This window comes from Microtus oregoni, unplaced genomic scaffold (assembly GCF_018167655.1).
Source record: "Microtus oregoni isolate MIOR12 unplaced genomic scaffold, Mior012 000006F_ref0000085, whole genome shotgun sequence".
Classification (NCBI taxonomy): Eukaryota; Metazoa; Chordata; class Mammalia; order Rodentia; family Cricetidae; genus Microtus; species Microtus oregoni.
In genome coordinates, this window is record NW_024543065.1 from 50,664,325 (window position 1) to 50,685,839 (window position 21,515).

The 21,515-nt window shown below is 40.3% G+C and overlaps 1 protein-coding gene across 1 annotated transcript in view; it reads right to left on the reverse strand.

Moving 5' to 3' along the window:
- Window positions 1–6,803: 6,803 nt before the first annotated feature.
- The window catches only part of LOC121449930 (pregnancy-specific glycoprotein 22-like), a 47,899-nt gene continuing 33,187 nt past the window's right edge, over window positions 6,804–21,515 (reverse strand). Inside the window, exons 4-7 of the mRNA XM_041654589.1 lie at window positions 20,879–21,238; window positions 20,391–20,753; window positions 8,113–8,472; window positions 6,804–7,075 (exon numbers count right to left, since the gene is read on the reverse strand). Coding sequence (XP_041510523.1) covers window positions 6,804–7,075; window positions 8,113–8,472; window positions 20,391–20,753; window positions 20,879–21,238 — 1,355 coding nt within the window. The remainder of the gene's footprint in view (window positions 7,076–8,112; window positions 8,473–20,390; window positions 20,754–20,878; window positions 21,239–21,515) is intronic.

The window sequence follows — 21,515 nt, forward strand, 5'->3', positions numbered from 1 at the left end:
TTCATTTTAAACATCTGGGTGCACTGCACCAATTCATACCAGGAACATCTTCACAGATCTGCATAATTATAAAGAATGAGAACACTTTCACCTTTTGCATTATTCCATGACACTGCTCTACTTTGAGTTGTCCAGAGCTGAGAGGCTTACAGCAAGTAGAAATGGAGGTTGAAAGGGAAAAGAGAAAAAGTGATCACAAAGATCATTGTGCTTGGTGGAAAGATAGCAGTCTTCATCTTAAGCAGGTGGATTCTTCACTCAGCCTAATGACGTAGGTGTTAGTGTTTCTAGAAGTCAACAACATAACCTACATTCACTCAGTACCCCTGATTATTTCATTTCCTCTGTATGGAGATCTCTGGGAGTGTCTTCATAGCTGCCCCTCACTGCCCTCAGTCAGGCACTGTGCACACTGATGTTCAATGAGGCTGAGATTATGACTCCTCTGAACTTTCTAGCCTTAGATCCCACAAATTCATTCTTGGCTTGTTTTCTGTTTCCTCTGTTGCTCAATTCAAACCATTCTAGGCTGAACTCAAGGAATCCTGGTGAAGAATGGGTAGAAAGATTCTGTGATTTAGAGGCATCAATGACATCACAAGAAGATTTACAGAATCTACTAACCTGTGCTCATAGGAGCTCACAGAGACTGAACTGAAAACCAGGGCCACCTGCATGCCACTGTCCTAGGTGCTCTAATATGTATGTGACAGTTGTGTAGCTTGGTCTACTCATGGGACTCCTTACAGTGGGAATAGGATCTATCCCTAATGCTTTACCTTGCTTTTGGCAATCTATTGTTTATACTGAACTGCCTTTCCCAACCTGAACAGAAGGTGAGGTGCTTAATCCTATTGCAAATTTATATGCCTTTTTTTGAAATTCATGGGAGACCTATCCTCTGAACAGAAAAGGAGAAGGGCTGGATTTGGGGGCAGCAGAAGGGAGGACAAAGGGTTGAGAGGAGGGGGAAAGTAAGGTCAGAAGGTAAAATAAATAAATATAATTAATAAAATCTACTAAATTTTTATAAACTGTTTAAGAAAATTAAGCCATGAATGTTAATGGTCAGCCACCTCATAAATAATCAAATTCTTTAATATTTTCTGAACTATACTTGTAGTTATCCTAAATATATTGCAGAATTCAACCTTGTTTAGCTTCCTGTATATGTTTTCAAGGTTAAGCCTAAAGAAAGTAACTAAAGACAAGCAAGAATCATTTAGCTCAGACAGTTCATAAATAATTGGCCTTTAACTTGTTGTAGAAGTTATGAACAGGGCATTTAAAAATGTTTAATGGCTCTCTTTTGTGTCTTGGCTCCAAGACCACAAAAACAGAAGAAGCAACAATAGTCCCAAATCAATACACAAACTGTGCCTGTGTGGGCCTAAAAGACAAGACCATTTAAAAGTTCATCACTTGGAGCATTAGAAAAGATGCTGCTGTCAGATACATATCCAAAGCAAGTATTTCCCATGGTTACGTGCTTCCCAAGCTGTGTCAAGCTGTATTACTGCGTGAGCTGTGTCTTTCATAGCAAGGTATTCTGGAATCAATCTTCTGAAATCCAGAAACACTGAACATCCCCGCCATTATTTTACCTTTTGATGCTGTACCACAACCTCCAAAGCCTATGTAAGGAGGTGGCTTTATAAGGACAGAAGAAAAAAATATCTTGTGAGAGACTCAGGCCCAGAAAATCCCTGATCCGCAGCCCCCATACAGGCCTCAAACCTGACCCAGGGAAAGAAACACAACCTGAAACCAGGACCAGAGCCAGAGAAAGAGGCACTTTGACCCCAAACCTAGAGGTGGACAGAAGCCCCCGAATCATGAAACTAGGACCAAAAGAACGCTCTAAACTCCCAGATTCAGAGCATATCAAAGATAGTCACTCTGATCCCAAAATTAGAGTTAAAAAGGTAGAAAGAAACAGGAAACGAAACACAGTTTAACCCCAGAAATGGAGCCATTTCTGGCTCTGACTGGAAACCAGTCAATCCCTGAGCAGGGAAAACATACCAATCAGAGCCTCAGGCAGCAGGCAGTTGGGAATTCCCGATGCCTAGAAAGCCCACTTACATAATCAAAGAACAGCCAATCTCCAATCCTGGATCAGGGTCCCTACATCAACATCTGGGAAGACCTGCTTGTGGGCCTTCTGTCTTGGCAAAAGCCACTGCTCACCACCAGTCTCAGAGGATCCCCAAAAGTATTTGCCTTGATGCCATGAACACCTTCAAAGATCCCAAGTCCTCAGACCCCCAATGCTCTAAATGCCACAGGGGAGGAGGTGGTAATCCTAGTTTTTGTTAATCAAGCAGCAGTAGATATTAGAAGGAGGCTCCAAAAGATAGATGGCCTAACCAGCAAATCAATAAATGTGTTGCTTGAGGTAGCAAACAAGGTATAAAATGGAGACTCCTGAAGACAGACTATCTAGATTAAAGATGGAAGAAAATAGAAGACAGGAAACAGCTACAGCAGCAGAAAGGGAGAAGTCTAGAAGAGCAAGAGTGGCTGCAGATGAAAGGCAAGCTCGCAGTGTGGTCCAAAGGCCGCTGGCTGCATTAGCTGCAAAACCATAGGAGAGGCCCGGATAGGGTAGGGCCCCCGAGAGAACAACAAGAAGTTAGAAAAAGATAGGGGCAACTGTTGTCGGGAAAATGAACAATAGGCCAGGGAACATCCTAGAAAAAGGAACCACAAGAAGCCCTGTTGTGTTCTGGCAGCTGATGTGGGAAGAGAAAGTGTTGTCTAAGGATGTAAAAGTTAAGAGAGTTTTGAGAACGGATCATGTAGGGAAATTTTGAGGGTTTGAGAAAGTGTTACGTTTTGAAGGTACAGTTGAGATTGAAAGGATCACCATATTGGCTACAGATGGCTGGCAGTTATTGCAAGGAAAGTTAAGTATCATAAAGGTTTGAGAACAAGAGAGCTTAAGCAAACACGGAGGAGAAGTTAAGTTCTAAGGGTCTGCATCTCCAGGATGCAGAAGCTTAAGTAAGTGATGAAGGTGTAAGAAAGTAAATTAGGGTAATGAAACATGTTTTATGAAAGGGTAAAGGTGTTAACAGTTCATCTCCTAAGGTATTATCTACAGAATTAACAGTGACTTTCCAAAAGACAAGTGTTCCTGAAGCTCTGCAAATCGGGTTGCTCATTACAGTGTACTCTCCTGTGAGTCTATCTAGTGGTCTGTCACTGTACTTTTCTGCATAGTACTTGTGGCTCCCATCACCTGCTTTAACTGTTCAAACCCTAAAGTAGCTTAAAACTTAAATTAAAATTAACAAAATATCATGTGTCCATCAGGATGATGGTAGAAACAGCAAAAATCCATTGGGACATATTGTGTCTCTGCCACTGTGTGCAGACCCCAAAATGACAACGGTTACAGCTGTACATGTCCACAAATATCAACCACAGTTGGCTGTTTTCATTAGGTAAACTTTCTTTATACTGATAAACTTTTAAAAGTTTTTACTTCTCTGCTTTTAACATCATTCTCTGTCGTTACCTGGAGGTTGTTATGTAGATGTGGAATCTCTTGTGTTGTACCCATCTATTTTTTGGATGACAATTGGTGTTGTCATTTGGAGGTCTATTTATACAGCCATATTATTCAACTTCTTGGGTGGAATATCCCGGTAAAATATAGAAGACACGATCTCACAGTAGACAAGAGGTCTTCTGGCCCTTCCGATATTTCCTATTCTGTTCTGAGATGTTCCCTGACCCTCAAACAAAGGTGTTATGTTATATGTAAATCAGGTAGGACTGGACACCCCCATATTGTCTGTCTTAGTCAAAGTTTTATTGCTGTAAAGAGACACCAAGATCATGGCAGCTTTTATTAAAGAAAACAATTGGGGATTACTTAGAGTTTCCAAAGCTTAGTCCATTATCATCATGGGCAAAAAATGTGGTGACATTCCTATACATACTACTATGGGCAAAAAATAGGGGACATTCCTATACATACCACCAAGTACTTACACATGTGAGTCTACAATGGGGGACATTCCTATACATACCAAGCACTCACACATGTGAGTCTATGGGGGACATTCCTATATATACCAAGCACTCACACATGTGAGTCTACGGGGGACATTCCTATACATACCAAGCACTCACACATGTGAGTCTATGGGGAACATTCCTATATATACCAAGCACTCACACATGTGAATCTACAATGGGGGACATTCCTATACATACCAAGCACTCACACATGTGAGTCTATGGGGGACATTCCTATATTTACCAAGCACTCACACATGTGAGTCTACAATGGGGGACATTCCTATACATACCAAGCACTCACACATGTGAGTCTATGGGGGACATTCCTATATTTACCAAGCACTCACACATGTGAGTCTACAATGGGGGACATTCCTATACAAATCACCAAGCACCTATTGTTTGCTGCATTTGGATTCGTTTTGGATTTTTTGGTGGCCCCTGTGCAAAAACTAAAACTTTAATGTAGGGCTAGAGCTATGCTTATCTGTGGGAATAAGAATTTATATTTAGAATGAACCTAGAATTTCAACTGGTTTAGGAAAGTGGTCATTATGGTTTCTCCTCTGGGATCTATAGAATAAATCACTATCAATGTATAGTTGATTGCATTCCAAGACCAGTCATAATTTCCCCCCTTCTGAGGAGCCTCAAGTCCAATTGGACAGTTTTTTATTACCTCCAAGAGATAGCTGTCACTCTTGCACATCTGGCCATATTGGCCATTGATGACACTTGTGGGAATTACAACTAGGTAGCACAATTAATTGTTTTTTTTTCTGTTGCTACTTTGCATCAAATCTTCAAATTCTATAAGGTCTAGTCCTCAGAGAAGAGGTTTCTGAATCAGATCAGCATGCACGGGTTGACACCAGGTCCTCTGTAAGTGTATTATAGCTATTGGCTTAGTATTTTTAGAAGACTCCTGATTCTGAGAACAAGTGGGTCTCTGACTCTTGTGTCTTCTCATAGCACTCTTTTGCTAGTGTTGGAGGGTTCAACATCAATAGGATAGTTTTCGTTTTGTCTTACTATATTTTATTTTGTCATGTTTTGTTATTATCTCTTAGAGGCGTATTCTTCTCTAATGGGAGAAACAAGGGAGTGGGTCCTTATGGTAGGGGATGTGAGGAGGAACTGGGAAGTTTTGAGAGAGTGGAAACTATAAACAGTATATTTTGTATGAAAAAAATCTATCCTCAATAAAAAGAAAAGAGTTCATTCTTCAAAGTGATTAATGGCATTGACAACCTTGAATTAGATTAACATTATTTTTAAAAGAATAACTTTATTAACACCAGAAGCGAAATCTGAGAACTTGCTGTCCATTTTTCAGATTACTACAATTTCCATGACTACTCAACAGGTATTAGGGGTAATTGACTTACATGAAACACACAAATACCTAGAAGCCCAGAACCTACAGAGATGAAGGAACACAAAATATGAGTTAACTTCCATGAATAACACCTAAAACTAAATCAATGAAGACATTTGACAAAAGTGAAAATTTTTTTTAAATATTTATTTATTATGTATACAATGTTCTGTCTGCATCTATGCCTGCAGGCCAGAAGAGGGCACCAGATCTCATTACAGATGGTTGTGAGCCACGATGTGGTTGCTGGGAATTGAACTCAGGACTTTTGGAAGAGCAGGCAATGCTCTTAACCACTGAGGCATCTCTCCAGCCCCAAGTGAAAATTTTTTTAATGATGAAAACAGACAGATCAGGTGTAGAGGAGAGGCCAGTGTATTAGGGGCACAGGTAAAAAGCCACTGCCAGCTCAGTACTCAGTAGAGACACTGACAGGTTTCCCTCTAACAACAGGATCAACACAAGGAAGCCACAGTGGCCACTTTTCTTCAGTATTCTCTTAGATGTCCTAGACAGAACAATCAGGCAACACAAATAAGTAAATGTTGGCCAGTTAATTGGTGGAAAATAGATATGCAGGTGACAAGGACTTACTTTTGGAAAATCCTAAAGATTCTAAAGATGTTTTTGGAACTGGTGAACAAACATGCACATCTGAGCTCTACTACTGTAAGCTAATATTGTGCACAATCAGATGTCCTGTTTGTCACATGCACAAGGAAGCTAAGTAGCAAGGGAGACTCAATTTGGACCCATGTGTCTCCCTGGGAAAAGAAACGGAAATGCATATTAACAGGAAAAAGACTAATGAGAAAGGTCCCACAGTTAATGATCTGCCCTTCTGTGGAAGGTTTCAAATCTGTGCATCACACTGTGGATCAAAACTCTTTAGAAACCAGCTATGTTGACAGTGAAACATGGCAGACCCTCCTCCTGTCACTCTTCCTTGCTTCACATGGATGACTGCTGTGCTGGCACATTGGGCTTAGGTGAATGAATTAAACAAGGAATGTATTTGAGCATATGAGAGACTGTTTTTCTCAATGCAAACAATGCACCATTTCCACAGAAGAATCAGAGCATCCAAAAGTTTGAGGGCTCCTATTATTAGTTCCCATGAATTCTGAGGGATTGCTAGATATTGGAAACACAACCTAAGTAAGCACTTACAGCATTTGAATATTTGTTTATCATATTGATGTTTTATATTTCTTTTAAGAAAACCTCATTTTAAATCCTGGCCTTCCCTTGTACACATGTGTGAGTCTCCATATCAGCTGTACCTGAGTAATAACTAATCATTTTAACCACACAACTTTTTAACATTTTGTACATCACTGAGAAGGAAATGTCAGCATTCTACTGTGGGATGAGAGGAGAGGTCACTCACTCATCACGGCCAGGAAACTGGGAGACTGGTCTTCGAACTGAAGTGGTTGGAGACCTCACACTGATATTTTCCACTATCCATTTCCTTGACAGGACTTATTCTGAGTCCACACTTTGTTGGGGACAGCTTCATCCTCTCTGTGAAGTATAGAGTACTGTTATTGAAGATCCAACGGATGGAGACATCAGTGTCAGGTGAAATGCAGGTGAAGGTCACAGAATCACCTCCTGCCACTGTGGTGTCAGTGATTTGCACAAAGGGCTGTGTCACAGGCTCTGAAAAAAAGAGAATTATCAAATGACAGTAGTCCAGAGAATTCAACCAGATCCCCTTAGCTCATACTTTCTAAAGTTTCCCAGGGAGGGGGGATTTCTTTAGCTGTGGCTATATACATATTTTGGCTTTGTATCTCCTCACAGGAAATATGTTGCTCTCATTCAAACTCTGTTTTCTTGTCTCAGTTTCAATGTAATAGGAAACACGGTGCATGATCTTTGCTGTGTTAATCTCTTATGCTTACTTATGAGCAATGGCCTCACCTTGGGATGGAGGAGCTGCTGACATCATCGGTAACTGTTACTATTTACCTGCAGAAGACAATTCCCTTGCCTAGACCCCTGAAGTGAAGAAGAGTCTGAAGTGGCTGCCTCCTCTCTTTCCTTCATGCCTTGCCCTTCCTGTGAAGTCTCATAAGCCCATCAGAACAATAGGCTAATGGCCCAGACACCTGCCGACTGAGCATTAGAAGAAGGAGATGCACAGGTGACCTACCCAACTGAAGCTGTCATGGCAGTACACAGCTGGTTCTACACTTTATGGGTAGTCAATGCCATGACTTTTTAACAATCAACAAAGCCTTGTTCCTATCAGTTCTGACAGGAAATCAAAGAAAACAGTTGCAAAAAGCTCCCCAATGTCATCTTGATTTCAGCCAGGTACAAAACTTTGTAACTATAGCTTCCTGGTAGTCTCTGTGAAGACCCCATGTCTTCATCACTCAGGGACTGCCTGACTCCCACAGAGTCTTTCTGGGGACATGTGCATGGTGAAGACTCCAAGAGTCTGCACTGAGACTGACTTTCTGGAGCTGAGTTTATGCAGAACAGGTCCTCCTCACTGCATGTAAAGACAGGTCAGCAGTTATAATCTATTACGGTTTGTATACCTAAAGTGTGCCCTGCAGTGAGTACCCAAATCCCAGCAGGGGGCACAATAGTGGGGGAGAGAGATGGCACAGCCCAGTCCTGGCAGGTAGGTGTATGAAGTAGAATGAGCCACACCCAGCAGTCGGAAACCATAGAGAGTCACTTACTCTTTAAATAAAACTCCACATTTGCTCTTTCAATTTTGGAATCTTTGTTTAAAACTTCCAGTGTGTACATCCCTGCATCACTCTCAATGATATCCTGGAGCAGCAGGGATCCAGTTTTGTACACCTTCCCTCTTATTCTCTTTGCAGGCCCCCAGGAGATAGAAGGCTTGGTTCTGTTGTATACTATAAATTTACGGGCTGGGCTCCCATCATTTGATTTGAGCCAGGAAATTACTTGTGCTTCTTCTGGAAGATTATGAACTTGAAGAAGTACATCTTCACCTTCAGCTGCATACCGAGGCACCGGTTGGATCATGAGTTGGGAAGGAGTGAGAGCATTGCAGAACGCAGAAAGGGAATCTGGGAGGGAAGAGAGGAAAAAAAAAGACATCACATGGAGATCACTGTGCTTGGTGGAAAGATGGTGACCTCCATACTGAGCAGATGGATTCATCACTCAGCTTAGAACTGCACATGTTTGAGGGTCTATCCCACGTAATGAAGGCCAGAAACATGACCTTAACTTTCCAAAACTCCTCCTTTCCAAAAGTACCCTTGAAGGTATCATTTCGCTTGTATTGAACTGTCCCCATGGGTGTCTACTTGACTGCTACCTCACTGCCCTCAGTCAGATACTGCAAACACTCATGTACACTAGGTGAGATATGATGCCTCCATTGAACTCAACAGGCCTGGAACTTTCACTTTCTATGGCTTTTTCCTTCAGTTTCCTTTGAGGCATCACTCATACGATGATCTCACCTAATAGATGCACTTGTTATATTAGCAAATGACCCTTAGGTCTGGGGTTGTGTGGGGGCTAGGAGTAGTCTGATCTTCAAGACAGGCTTAGCTTCTTAAAAGGCTTGTGTAGATATTTCCCTGGAGAAGTAAGAATCTGGTCCCAGCTTAAAAGATTCAACTCTGTAGGCCTTCCCTGGAGAGAAACACCCCATCCCCTATTCCCACCCACCAAGCCCCAGAGACCCCAAGCAGCCTCCACACACTGGATACCATCCCCTAAAGCATCTGTAACCACTGCAACCTTCACCCAGACTGCCCCAGAGAGTTAAGTGTCTGGGTTCCTGCTTGGAAGGCTCAGATCTTTAGGCCCTTGCCCAGGCAGGAACATCCCATTCTGTCAACCATGCCAGGGCAGCCTCCACACATCTGCAACCATCCTCCACCACAGCTGTGACCACCGAAGGCTTCACTCAGACTGCACATGGAGAAGAACCCCGGAGTCTTATCAGCATCTACTAGACACATAGACCTGCCTGCACCCAGAGGAAGAGCAACCACCTAAGCCACAGGCCCTGCCTTCACCAAATAGAGGAGAAGGGACTCCCCTGAAGCATATGCTCCATCTGTAGACACTAAAGGAAAAGATGGGCAGACAGCAGTGTAAGAACATTCAAAATCAAGACCAATAGGGTACAGAACCTATTGGTCCTACAACAGGGAGAACTAAACATCCTAACTAAGAAGAAGCAGGAGAAAATAATGTTCAATATAACTTAATAAAGATGCTAGGAACCCTTAAAGAGGAAATTAAAAATTAAAAACCCCTTTATGATAAAGGTCTTGGAGAGATTAGGGATACAAGGTTCATACCTAAATATAATAAAAGAAATATACAGCAAGCCGATAGCTAATATCAAATTAAATGGAGAGAAACTCAAAGCCATTCCACTAAAATCAGGAACAAATCAAGTCTGTCCACTCTCTCCATACCTCTTCAATATAGTACTTGAAGTTCTAGCAATAGCAATAAGACAACATAAGGAGATCAAGGGGATTCAAATAGGAAAGGAAGAAGTCAAACTTTCGTTATTTGCACATGATATGATAGTGTATAAGCGACCCCAAAAACTCTAACAAAGAACTCTTACAGCTGATAAACACCTTTAACAATGTGGCAGGATACAAGATCAACTCCAAAAAATTAGTAGCCCTTATATACACAAAGAAAAAAGAAGCATAGTGGGAAATCAGAGAAACATCACCTTTCATGATAGTCACAAATAGCATAAAGTATCTCTAGGGTAACTCTAACCAAGGACGTGAAATATCTATTTGACAAGAACTTTAAGTCTTTGAAGGAAGAAGTTCAAGAGGATACCAGAAAATGGAACGATCTCCCATGCTCTTGGATTGGGAGGATAAACACTGTAAAAATGGCAATTCTACCAAAAGCAATCTATAGATTCAATGCAATCCCCCTCAAAATCCCAACAAAATTTTTTATGGAAAAAAAAACATGATAGCCAAAACAATCCTATACAATTAAGGAACCTCTGGAGTCATTACCATCCCTGACTTCAAACTCTATTACAGAGCTACAGTAATGAAAACAGCTTGGTATTGGCATAAAAACAGAGAAATCAACCAATGGAATCGAATCAAAGACCCAGATATTAGCCCACAAACCTATGAATACCTGATTTTCGACAAAGGAGCTAAAAGAATACAATGGAAGAAAGAAAGCATCTTCAACTGTAATGCTGGCATAACTGGATGTCAACATGTAGAAAAATGAAAATATATCCATATCTATCACCATGAAAAAACTCAAGTCCACATGGATTAAAGACCTCAATATTAATCTGACTACACTGAACCTGACAGAAGAGAAAGTGGGAAGTAGTCTGAAACACATGGGCACAGGAGACCAATTCTTATGTATAACCCCAGTAGAACAGACAATAAGAACAACAATGAATAAATGGATCCTCCTAAAACTTAGAAGCTTCTGTAAAGCAAAGGACACTGTCATTAAGACAAAAATGCAACCTAATGAATGGGAGAAAATTTTCACCAACCCTGCATCAGACAAAGGTCTGATCTCCAAAATATATAAAGAACTCAAGAAACTAGACATTAAAATTCTGAATAACCCAATTAAAAAATGGGGTACTGAACTGAACAAGAATTCTCAACAGAAGAAGTGCAAATGACCAAAGGATACTTAAGGTCATGTTCAAGTTCCTTAGTAATCAGGGAAATGCAAATCAAAACAATTTAAAGATACCATATTACACCTGTAAGAATGGCTAAAATCAAAAACACCAATGATAACCTATGCTGGATGATGGAGGAAGGTCATTGGTTAAGTAATAAAGAAACTGCTTGGCCTCATCAAAACATAGGTGGGAGGAGTAAACAGAACAGAATGCTGGGAGGAAGAGGAAGTGAGCTTAGACTCGACAGCTCTACTCTCTGGAGCAGAGACGCCATGCTCCTCTCTCCCGGGCAGACACACACGATGAAGCTCTTACCCAGGATGGACGTGGGCTAGAATCTTCCCGGTAAGTGCACCTAGCGGTGCTATGCAGATGATTAGAAATGGGCTAAATTAATATGTGAGAATTAGCCTAGATGAGGCTAGATAGAAATGGGCCAAGCAGTGTTTAAATAAATACAGTTTGTGTGTTGTTATTTCGGGCATAAGCTAGCCAGGCGGCGGGGTACTGGGGAAGCAGCCCCGCCGCTCCCTATTACAACAGCTGGAGAGAATGTGGACTAAGGGGAACACTCATCCATTGTTGGTGGGAATGCAAACTTGTTCAACCACTTTGAAAATCAGTGTGGCAGCTTGTAAGGAAACTGGGAGTCAACTTACCTCAGGATTCAGCAATTCCACTCTTGGAAACATACCTAAGAGATGCCCAATCCTATATGTTCATAACAGCACTATTTTTAATAGCCAGAACCTGGAAACAACCTAGGTGACCCTCAATGGAAGAATGGAAAAAGAGGGTGTGGCACAAATACACTTTAGAGTTTTACTCAGAGGTAAAAAATAATAACATCTTAAATGGAAATAGAAAACACTTTATTGAGTGAGATAACTCAAACCCATAAAGATGAATATGGTATGTACTCTCTCATTAGTGGATTCTAGCCATAAACAAAAGACATTGAGCCTATAGTTCGTGATCCTAGAGAAACTAAATAATGAGGTGAACCTAAAGAAAAAAATATATTTATCCTCCTGGATATGAGAAGTAGACAAGATCGCCAGGTAAAAGTTGGGAGCACAGGGGTGGGGCTGGGTGTGGGGAAGGGGAGATAGGAAGAGAGAAGGTAGAAGTAGAGGATTGGGAGGAGCTTGGGGGAATGGGATGGTTGAGATGGAGAAAGGGCAGATATAGGAGCAGGGAAGAAGATATCTTAATTAGTGGGGCCATTTTAGGGTTGGCAAGAGACTTGACTCTAGAGGGATTCCCAGGTGTCCATGGGGATGTCCCCAACTAGGTCCTTGGGCAGCAGAGGAGAAGGTGTCTGAACTGGCCTTATCCTATAGCAACACTGATGAATATCTTACATATCACCATAGAACTTGCATCTGGTGATGGATGGAGATAGAGACAGAGACCCACATTGGAGCTCTGGACTGAGCTCCCAATGTCCAGATGAAAAGCATAAGGATGGAGAACTTGAGCAATGAAGTCAGGACTGCAAGGGGTGCGTCCACCCACTGAGATGGTGTGATTGACCTAATGGGGGCTCACCCAGGCAAGCTGGAATGGAACTGAATGAGCATGTGATCAGACCCGACTCTCTGAATGTGGCTGACAATGAGGGCTGACTGAGAAACCAATGATAATGGCACTGGGTTTTAATTCTACTGCAAGTACTGGCTTTTTGGGAGCCTAGTCTGTTTTGATGCACACCTTCCTAGACCTGGATGGAGTGGGGAGGGCCTTGGACTTCCCACAGGCAGTACACCCTGACTTCTCATAGGACTGGAGAGAGGAGTCGGAGGTTAATGGGAGGAGAGGAGGAGGTGGAATATTTTAATAAATAAATTAATTAATTTAAAAAAAGAAATAGAGAAAAGGACAAACAAAAATTGGAAGAAATCAATAAATCTCTTGAAGAAACCAAAGGAAAAAATAAAAAAGGAAAAAATAATCAAACAGGTGAAAAAAATAGCTCAAACAGTAAGAGACTTGCAAGATGAAATAGAGGAAATGAAGAAAACACAAAAAGAGATAAGTATGGAAATGGAAAATCTGGGTAAATGAACAGAAATTACAGATACAAGCATAACCAATAGATTACAAAAGATGGAAGAGAGAATATCAGGAGTTGAAGATAAAATAGAGGAATTAGATTCATCAGTCAGAGAAAATGTTAAATCCAACAAATCCTTAACACAAAACATCTAGTAAATCTGGGACACTATGAAAAGACCAAACCTAAGAATAATAGGGATAGAAGAAGTCCAACTCAAAGACACATAAAATATATTCAACAAAATCATAGAAGAAAACTTTACCAACCTAAAGAAGGATATGCCAATGAAGGTACAAGAAGCTTACAAAACACCAAATAGACTGGACCAGAAAAGAAAGTCCCATTGCCATTTAATAATCAAAACACTAATCACACAAAATAAAGAAATAATATTAAGAGTTTCAAAGAAAAAACTAAGTAACATATAAAGGCAGACACATTAGATATACACCTGACTTCTTAATGGAAACTCTGAAAGCCAGAAGGTCTTGGTCAGGTGTGCTATAGACACTAAGAGATCACAGATCCTAGCCCAGACTACTATACCCAGCAAAGCTTTCAGTCACCATACATGGAGAAAACAAGACATTCCATGACAAAACCGGATTTAAACATTACCTGTTCACAAATCCAGCATTACAGAAAGTACTAAAAGGAAAACTCCAACCCAAGGAAATTAGCTGCACCCACAGAACCACAGGTAATTATTAACCCCACACCTCATATCTCACACTAGCAAACCCCAAAGAAGAAAAACACAAAAACAACCATCAAAAAAATAAAAGGAATAAACAATTACTGGTCACTAATATATCTTAATATCAATAAACTCAATTTACCTATAAAAAGACACAGATTAACATAATGGATATGAAAACAGGATCCATCTTTCTGCTGCATACAAGAAACATATCTCAACCTCAAATAAAGTGTTATCTCAGAGTAAAGGGTTGGGTCAAGATATTCTAATCAAATATACCTAAGAAACAAGCAAGTGTAAGCTATTCTAATATCTAACAAAACAGACTATAATTTCATACTCATCACAGGATAAATATATCAAGACAAAGTCTCAAATTTGATGTTGGCCATATGAAATACTATGCCCTAAATATAAGAGCATTCACATATGTAAAAATAAACATTACTAAAGCTTAAATCATATATCAAACTTTACCCAATACTTATAGGAGACTTCAACACCACACTTTCACCAATGGACAGTTCCGCCAGACAGAAACATAAGAGAGAAATGAAAGAACTAACAGATGTCATGACTCAAATGTACTGAATAGACATCTATAAGACATTTCCTCCAAACACAAAAGAATATACTTTCTTCTCGGCACCTCATGGAACTGTCTCTGAAATTGGCCATATTCTTGGTCATAAAGAAAATCGCAATAGATACAAAACTTTGGAATAACCCCATTTATCTCATCAGATTATCCTGGCTTAAAGTTAGAATTCAACAACAACACTAATCACAGAAAGCCTACAAACTCATAAAAATTTAACAGTGCCCAACTGAATCAACCCTGGGTCAAGGGAAAATAAAGAAAGAAACTAAAGACTTCAATGAAAATGAATGCACAACCTATGGGACACTTTGAAGGCAGTGCTAAGAGGAAAGTTCATAGCACTAAATGCCTACATAAAGAGCCAAAAAAATCTCACACAATTAAGTTAACAGCACATCTGAAATCTCTAGAACAAAAAGAAGCAAACTTACACAGGAGGAATAGAAGTTAGGAAATAATCAAATTGAGGGCTGAAATCAACAAAATAGAAACAAAGAAAACAATACAAAGAATTAATGAGACAAGGAGTTGGTTCTCTGAGAAAATCAACAAGATAGATACACCCTCATTCAAACTAACCAAAAGGCAGAGAAAGAATATGCAAATTAACTAAATCAGAAATGAAAATGGGGACATGACAACAGACAGAGGAAACCAAAGAATCATCAGGTTCTTTGTACTCTGTACAAAATCTGTACTCCACAAAATTGGAAAATTGAAAGGGAACTGACAATTTTCTGGATAGGTACCACATACCAAAATTAAATCAAGAACAGATAAACAATTTAAATAGACCTATAACCCTAAGGAAATGTAAGTAGTCATCAAAAGTATCACAACCAAAAATAGCACAGGGCCAGACAGTTTTAACATAGAATTCTACCAGAATTTCAAAGAGGAGCTAATACCAATATTCCTCAATTTATTCCACACAATAGAAAGACAAGGGACATTGTCAAACTCTTTTTATGAGGTGACAGTTACCCTGGTAACAAAAGTACAAAAAGATGCAACTAAAAAAGAGAATTACAGTTCAATTTCTCTCATGAACCTTGATGCAAAAATATTCACTAAAATACTGGCAAAACAAATTCAAGAACATATCAAAAAAGTCATCCACCATGATCAAGTTGGCTTCATCCCAGAGATGCAGAAATGTTACAACCTATGAAAATCTGTCAATATAATCCACCATATAAATAAAGTGAAAGAAAAAATCCTAATTGCCTCATTAGATGCTGAAAAAGCATTCAACAAAGTCAAATATCCATTCCTGATAAAGGCCTTGGAGGGATCAGGGATGTAAGGAGTATATCTAAACGTAATAAAAACAATATACAGCAAGCTGACAACCAACATCAAACTAAATGGAAAGAAACTCAGGTGATTCCACTGAAATCAGGAAGACAAGGATGTACACTCTCTCCATACATATTCTATATAGTACTCAAAGTTCTAGATAAAACAATAAGACAACAAAAGGAAACCAGATATAAATTGGAAAAAAATCTTTCGCTATTTGCAGATGATATCATAGTATACATAAGAGACCACAAAAATTTGATGAGGGAAATCCTACTGCTGATAAACAGTTCCAGAAATGTAGCAGCATATAAGATCAACTAAAAAAAATCAGTATCCCTCCTATATACAAATGATAAAGGTGCTGAGAAAAAAAAATCAGAGGAACATTGTCATTTACAATAGCCACAAATAACATAAAATATCTTGGGGTAACACTATCCAAAGAAGAGAAAAACCTGTATGACAAGAACATTAAGTCTTTGAAGAAAGAAACTGTGGAAGATAAAAGAAAATTGAAATGTCTTATTGCTCTTAGATAGGTAGAATCAACATAATAAAAATGGCAATCCTACCAAAAGTAATCTACAGATTCAATGTAGTTCCCATCAAAATACTAACACTATTCTAGACAGACCTCAAAAGAACCCAAATTCATATGGAAAAACAAAAAACCCAGATAGCCCAAAAAATCCTCTACAATAAAGGATCTTCCAGAGGCATCACCATCCCTGACATCAAGCTCTATTCTAGACCTACAGTAATGAAAACAGCTTAATATTAGCATTTAAAACAGACAGGTGGAACAATGGAATTGAATCAAACACCTGATATTGATCACACACCTATAAATAACTGATTTTTGACAAAGAAGCAAAAACTATTTGATGAAAAAAAAAACTTCTTCAACAAGTGAGGCTGGCATAACTGGATATCAACATAAAATAGATGCAAATAGAGCCACATCCATCACTATGCACAAAACTTAAGTCCAAACAGATCAAAGACCTCAGCATAAATCCAGCCCCACTGATCATCACTGAAGAGAAAGTGGGAAGCAGCCCTGAATACATGGGCACAGGAGACCACTACCTAAATATAACAACAATAATACAGACAGTGAGAGCAACAATGAATAAATGGGACCTCCTGAAACTGAGACACTTCTGGAAGGCTAAGGACACAGTCACTAAGACAAAATGGTAGCCTACTGTTTGGGAAAAGATCTTCACCAACCCCAAATCAAACAGAGAATTGATTTCCAAAATATATAAAGAACTCAAGAAACAAGACATCAAATTACCAAATAATTCAATCAAAAATGGAGTACAGATCTAAACAGAGAATTCTCAAAAGAAGAATTGCAAATGCCCAAAAGACACTTAAGAAAAAGTTCACCATCCTTACCCATCAGGGAAACTCACATCAAAATGACTCTGAGATAACATTCACCAGTTAGAATGAATAAGATCAAATACACCAATGATAGCTTATGTTGGAGAGGATGTAGAGTAAGCGGAACACTCATCCATTTCTGGTGGGAGTGCAAATTTGTACAGCCACTTTGGAAATCAGTATGATGTTTTCTCAGAAAATTGGGAATCAATTTACCTAAGGACCCAGCAATACCACTCTTGAGCATATACCCAACAAATGTACATTCATACCACAAGGATATTTGCTCAGCTATATTCAACACTGAAATATTTGTAATAGGAAAAACCTGGAAAAGACCTAGATGCCCCTCAACTGAAGAATGGATAAAGCAAATGTGGTACATTTACACAGGGAGTACTGCTCAGCAGTAAAAACAATGATATCTTGAAATATGCATGCAAATGGATGAAACTAGAGAAAACCATTCTGAATGAGGTAAGCCAGACCCAGAAAAAAAAATGCAGTATGTGCTCACTCATAAGTGGATATTAGACATAAAGCAAAGGATAACCAGCCTACAGTTAACAATCCCAGAGAATCTAGATAACAAGGAGAACCCTAAGAGAGACATACATGGATTCCCCAGGGAAGGGGAAACAGACAAGATCTCCTGAGAAGGAGACCACTTCCTAAATATAATCCCAGCAGCACAGAAACTGAAATAAACTATTAATAAATGGAACCTCCTGAAACCGAAAAGCTTCTGTAAAGCAAAGAACATGGTCAACAAGACAAAACAACAGCCTACAGCATGGGAAAAGATTTTCACTAACCCCACATCAGACAGAGGTCTGATCTCCAAAATATACAAAGAACTCAAGAAATTGGTCATCAAAAGAACAAATAATCCAATAAAAAAATGGAGTACAGACCTAAACAGAGAACTCTCAACAGAGGAATCTAAATAGCTGAAAGACACTTAAGGAAATGTTCAACATCCTTAGTCATCAGAGAAATGCAAAGCAAAACAATTCTGAGATTCCATCTTATACCTGTAACAATGACCAAGATCAAAAACACTGATGACAACTTATGCTGGAGAGGTTGTAGGGTAAAGGGAACACTCCTGCATTGCTGGTGGGAGTGCAAGCTGGTACAGCCCCTTTGGATGTCAGTGTACCAATTTCTCAGATAATTGGGGAACAACCTTCCTCAAAACCCAGCAATACCACTTTGGGGTATATATCCAAAGGATGCTTAATCATGCCACAAGGACATGTGCTCAACTATGTTCATAGCAGCTTTGTTTGTCATAGCCAGAACCTGGAAACAACCTAAATGTCCCTCGACCGAAGAATGGATAAGGAAAATGTAGTACATTTACACAATGGAGTACTACACAGCAGAAAAAAATAACAACACCTTGAATTTTGCAGGAAAATGGATGAGCTAGAAAACGTTGTTTTGAGTTAGGTAACCTAGACCCAGAAAGACAATTTTCACATGTTCTCACTCATAAGAGATTTTTAAACATAAAACAAAGAAACCAGCCCACAAATCACAATCCCAGAAAACCTAGACAATGAGGACCCTAAGAGAGACATACACAGATCTAATCTACATGGGAAGTAAACAAAAAACAAGCTCTCCTGAGTAAATTGGGAGTATGGAGACCTTGGGGGAAGGTTGAAGGATAGGAGGGAGGCAGGGAGAGGACCAGAGAAAAATGTAGAGCTCAATAAAAATCAGTGATATGAGAAAATAAGGAGGGGGAAGAAGGAAGCGTGGAAAGAAAAAGGGATGGAAGAAGGGCAGGAAGGAGGGGAACATGAGGGAATGGGATGATCAAGAAGGGGGAAGGACAGTGAGGGAAAGGAAAGAGATATCTTGATTGATGGAGCCAATAAAAGGCTATCAAAAACAGCACTAGTGAAATTCCCAGGAATCCTCAAAGATGACCCCATAAGCAAAAGTGGAGAGGATTCCTAAACTGGCCTTCCCCCATAAACAGATTGATGACTATCTTAATTGTCATCATAGAACCTTCAACCAGCAACGGATAGAAGCCGATACAGAGATCTACAGCAAAGCACTGGGCTGAGTTATCTGAGACCAGCCCAAGAGAGGCAGGACTGATAATATGAACAAAGGGGTCAAGATCATATGGTGATACCCACAGAAACAACTGACCTGAAGTAGTGAGAGCTCACTGACTCTGGACTGATAGCAGTGTAACTTGCATAGGACCAAATCAGACCCACTGAATGTGAGGGTGAGTTGTGGGGCTTGTGCTGTCTGTGGGGCCACTGGCAGTGGGACCAGGTTTTATCCGTAGTGTTTGAACTGGCTTCTGGGAACACATTCTTTTGTACGCATATCTTGCTCAGCTTCAATATAGTGGGGAGGACCTTGTTCATACCTTGAAGTGAAGTGTCAGACATTGTTGACTCCCCATGGGAAACCTTACACTTTTTGAGAGTTGGATGGGGGGGGGTGTGTTGGGGGAAAAGTAAGGGTAGCAATAGGAGGGGAAGGAATGGTAACAGGGATAGCTATGTAAACTGAGAAAAGTTTGTATTAAAAAATATTAAGAAAACAAAATTTTAAAAAGGCTTAGGAATTAGGCTGGATGGGTTTTTATCAATTTGACACAACTTAGCAGTCATCTTACAAGACAAGGCCTCAGTTGAGTATGCTACCACCAGATTGCGCTGTGGGCAATCTATAGTACATTTTTAATTGCGGATTGAGGCAAAATGATTCAGACCATTGCAGGCAGTTCAAGCTCTGGGCTAGGACTCCTGAAGGGCAAGCCAGTTGGAAGCACTCCTCCATCGTCTCTACCAGGTCCTGTATTTTGTTACTGACTCTCTTAATTTGGAGATAATAAATACCCCATTAGACACAGATGTTCTAAAACTGTTGTTTCTTATCAGGTTCTAGAGGATATAAGAGTATTGTAATAGAAAATGGTCCCCTGGGGCACTTTAGTCTAGCCGTGGAAAGACGACAGGACCCAGGGCTCCCTGGTCTGGAGCCCCAGTAGACTGAGGGCTGAATCAGACACATTAAGCTGAGTTGCTTTACCTCAAGGATTTCATGGACACAGACAGAGTAAGAAGATGGAAGCTGGTCTATGGTCATTTGTCTCTACACTAAGTGCTTAAACCTCCACCCAAGGACACAGTGTAAGAGGGAAGGGAGGCTAAGTTCGCCATGGCAGTCCCGTGTGTCTAAGCCCCACCCAGCCCTGAAAACTCACAGAGAATCACTTACTGTCCACCTGGAGTTGCACTTTTGCTTCTTCATCTTCATCATCTGCTTTCACAATTCGCAGTATGTACAGTCCACGGTCTTTCTGACTGACACTGTGAAGCAGCAGGGACCCATCATTGTTGACCGTTTCCCTGCCACTGTATGCAGGCCCCCAAAAAGTTGGTTTTTCGAATGGAAAATAGTGGAAAGCCAGAAGGCTTTTCTTTAAGTCTTTCTCTACTTTAAACCAGAGAAAGGCTGTAACACGCTCTGGGAGATTGCGAACAAGTAGAAGAACACTTCTCCCTTCAGCAACGCTGGGTGGCACTGATTCAATCCTGGGCTGTGAAGAGGTAGAAAGGCGCCCACACTTCCAAAGGTAAGCTAGAAGGGAAGAGAGAGATCCTCCTAAGTTGGGTATTTAATATTTGTCTAAGATGAGGCTTTATGTCCTGAGAAGCTGTGTCCATTGTTCAAACTAGGTCACAGATTTACAGTGAATCACTTACCTTTAACATTGAGGATCACAGATGTTGTTGATACATTTTTTCCATGTCTATTATAGGTTTGTAGGGTATAGGATCCTGAGTCCTTCAGGGTGACCTTCTCAAACAGCATAGATCCGTTGTGATATATTGTCTCTCTATTGCTGTACGCAAGACCTCGCCTACTTAAATCGTTGTGCCGTGTATATGTTGCAATTTTTTTGGTTGTGTTTCCTTGCCCTTTGAACCAGGCTAAGGATTTAATGTCCTTTGGCAGATTGCGGACAAGGAACAGGACGTCATCTCCTTCAGACACTAGGGGTGGCACTGACACAGTGGTCCTACGGGCGGTGGTGGACAGTTGCCAGAAGGTTAAAAGGGAGGCTAGAAGGCAATTGAGAAAAAGCACCAATAATACATGGGTATGGTCATCACTTAGCTTTGGTGTATGAGTTGGGGTGTGCTCACCCCCATTTGCAGACATAAGCAACATGACTTCAATTCACTCAGAGTGAGTTGTTTCCTCTTAGGATTTCTCTGCTCAGGTGTCTGGTTGTCTGACTCGGTGTCCCTTATCCATCCTCACCTAGAGTATATGTGTAAGGATCACTGCCTCTCTGAACTCCTTCTCTGGAGAGTCCTCGTTTTCTGATTTTTGATC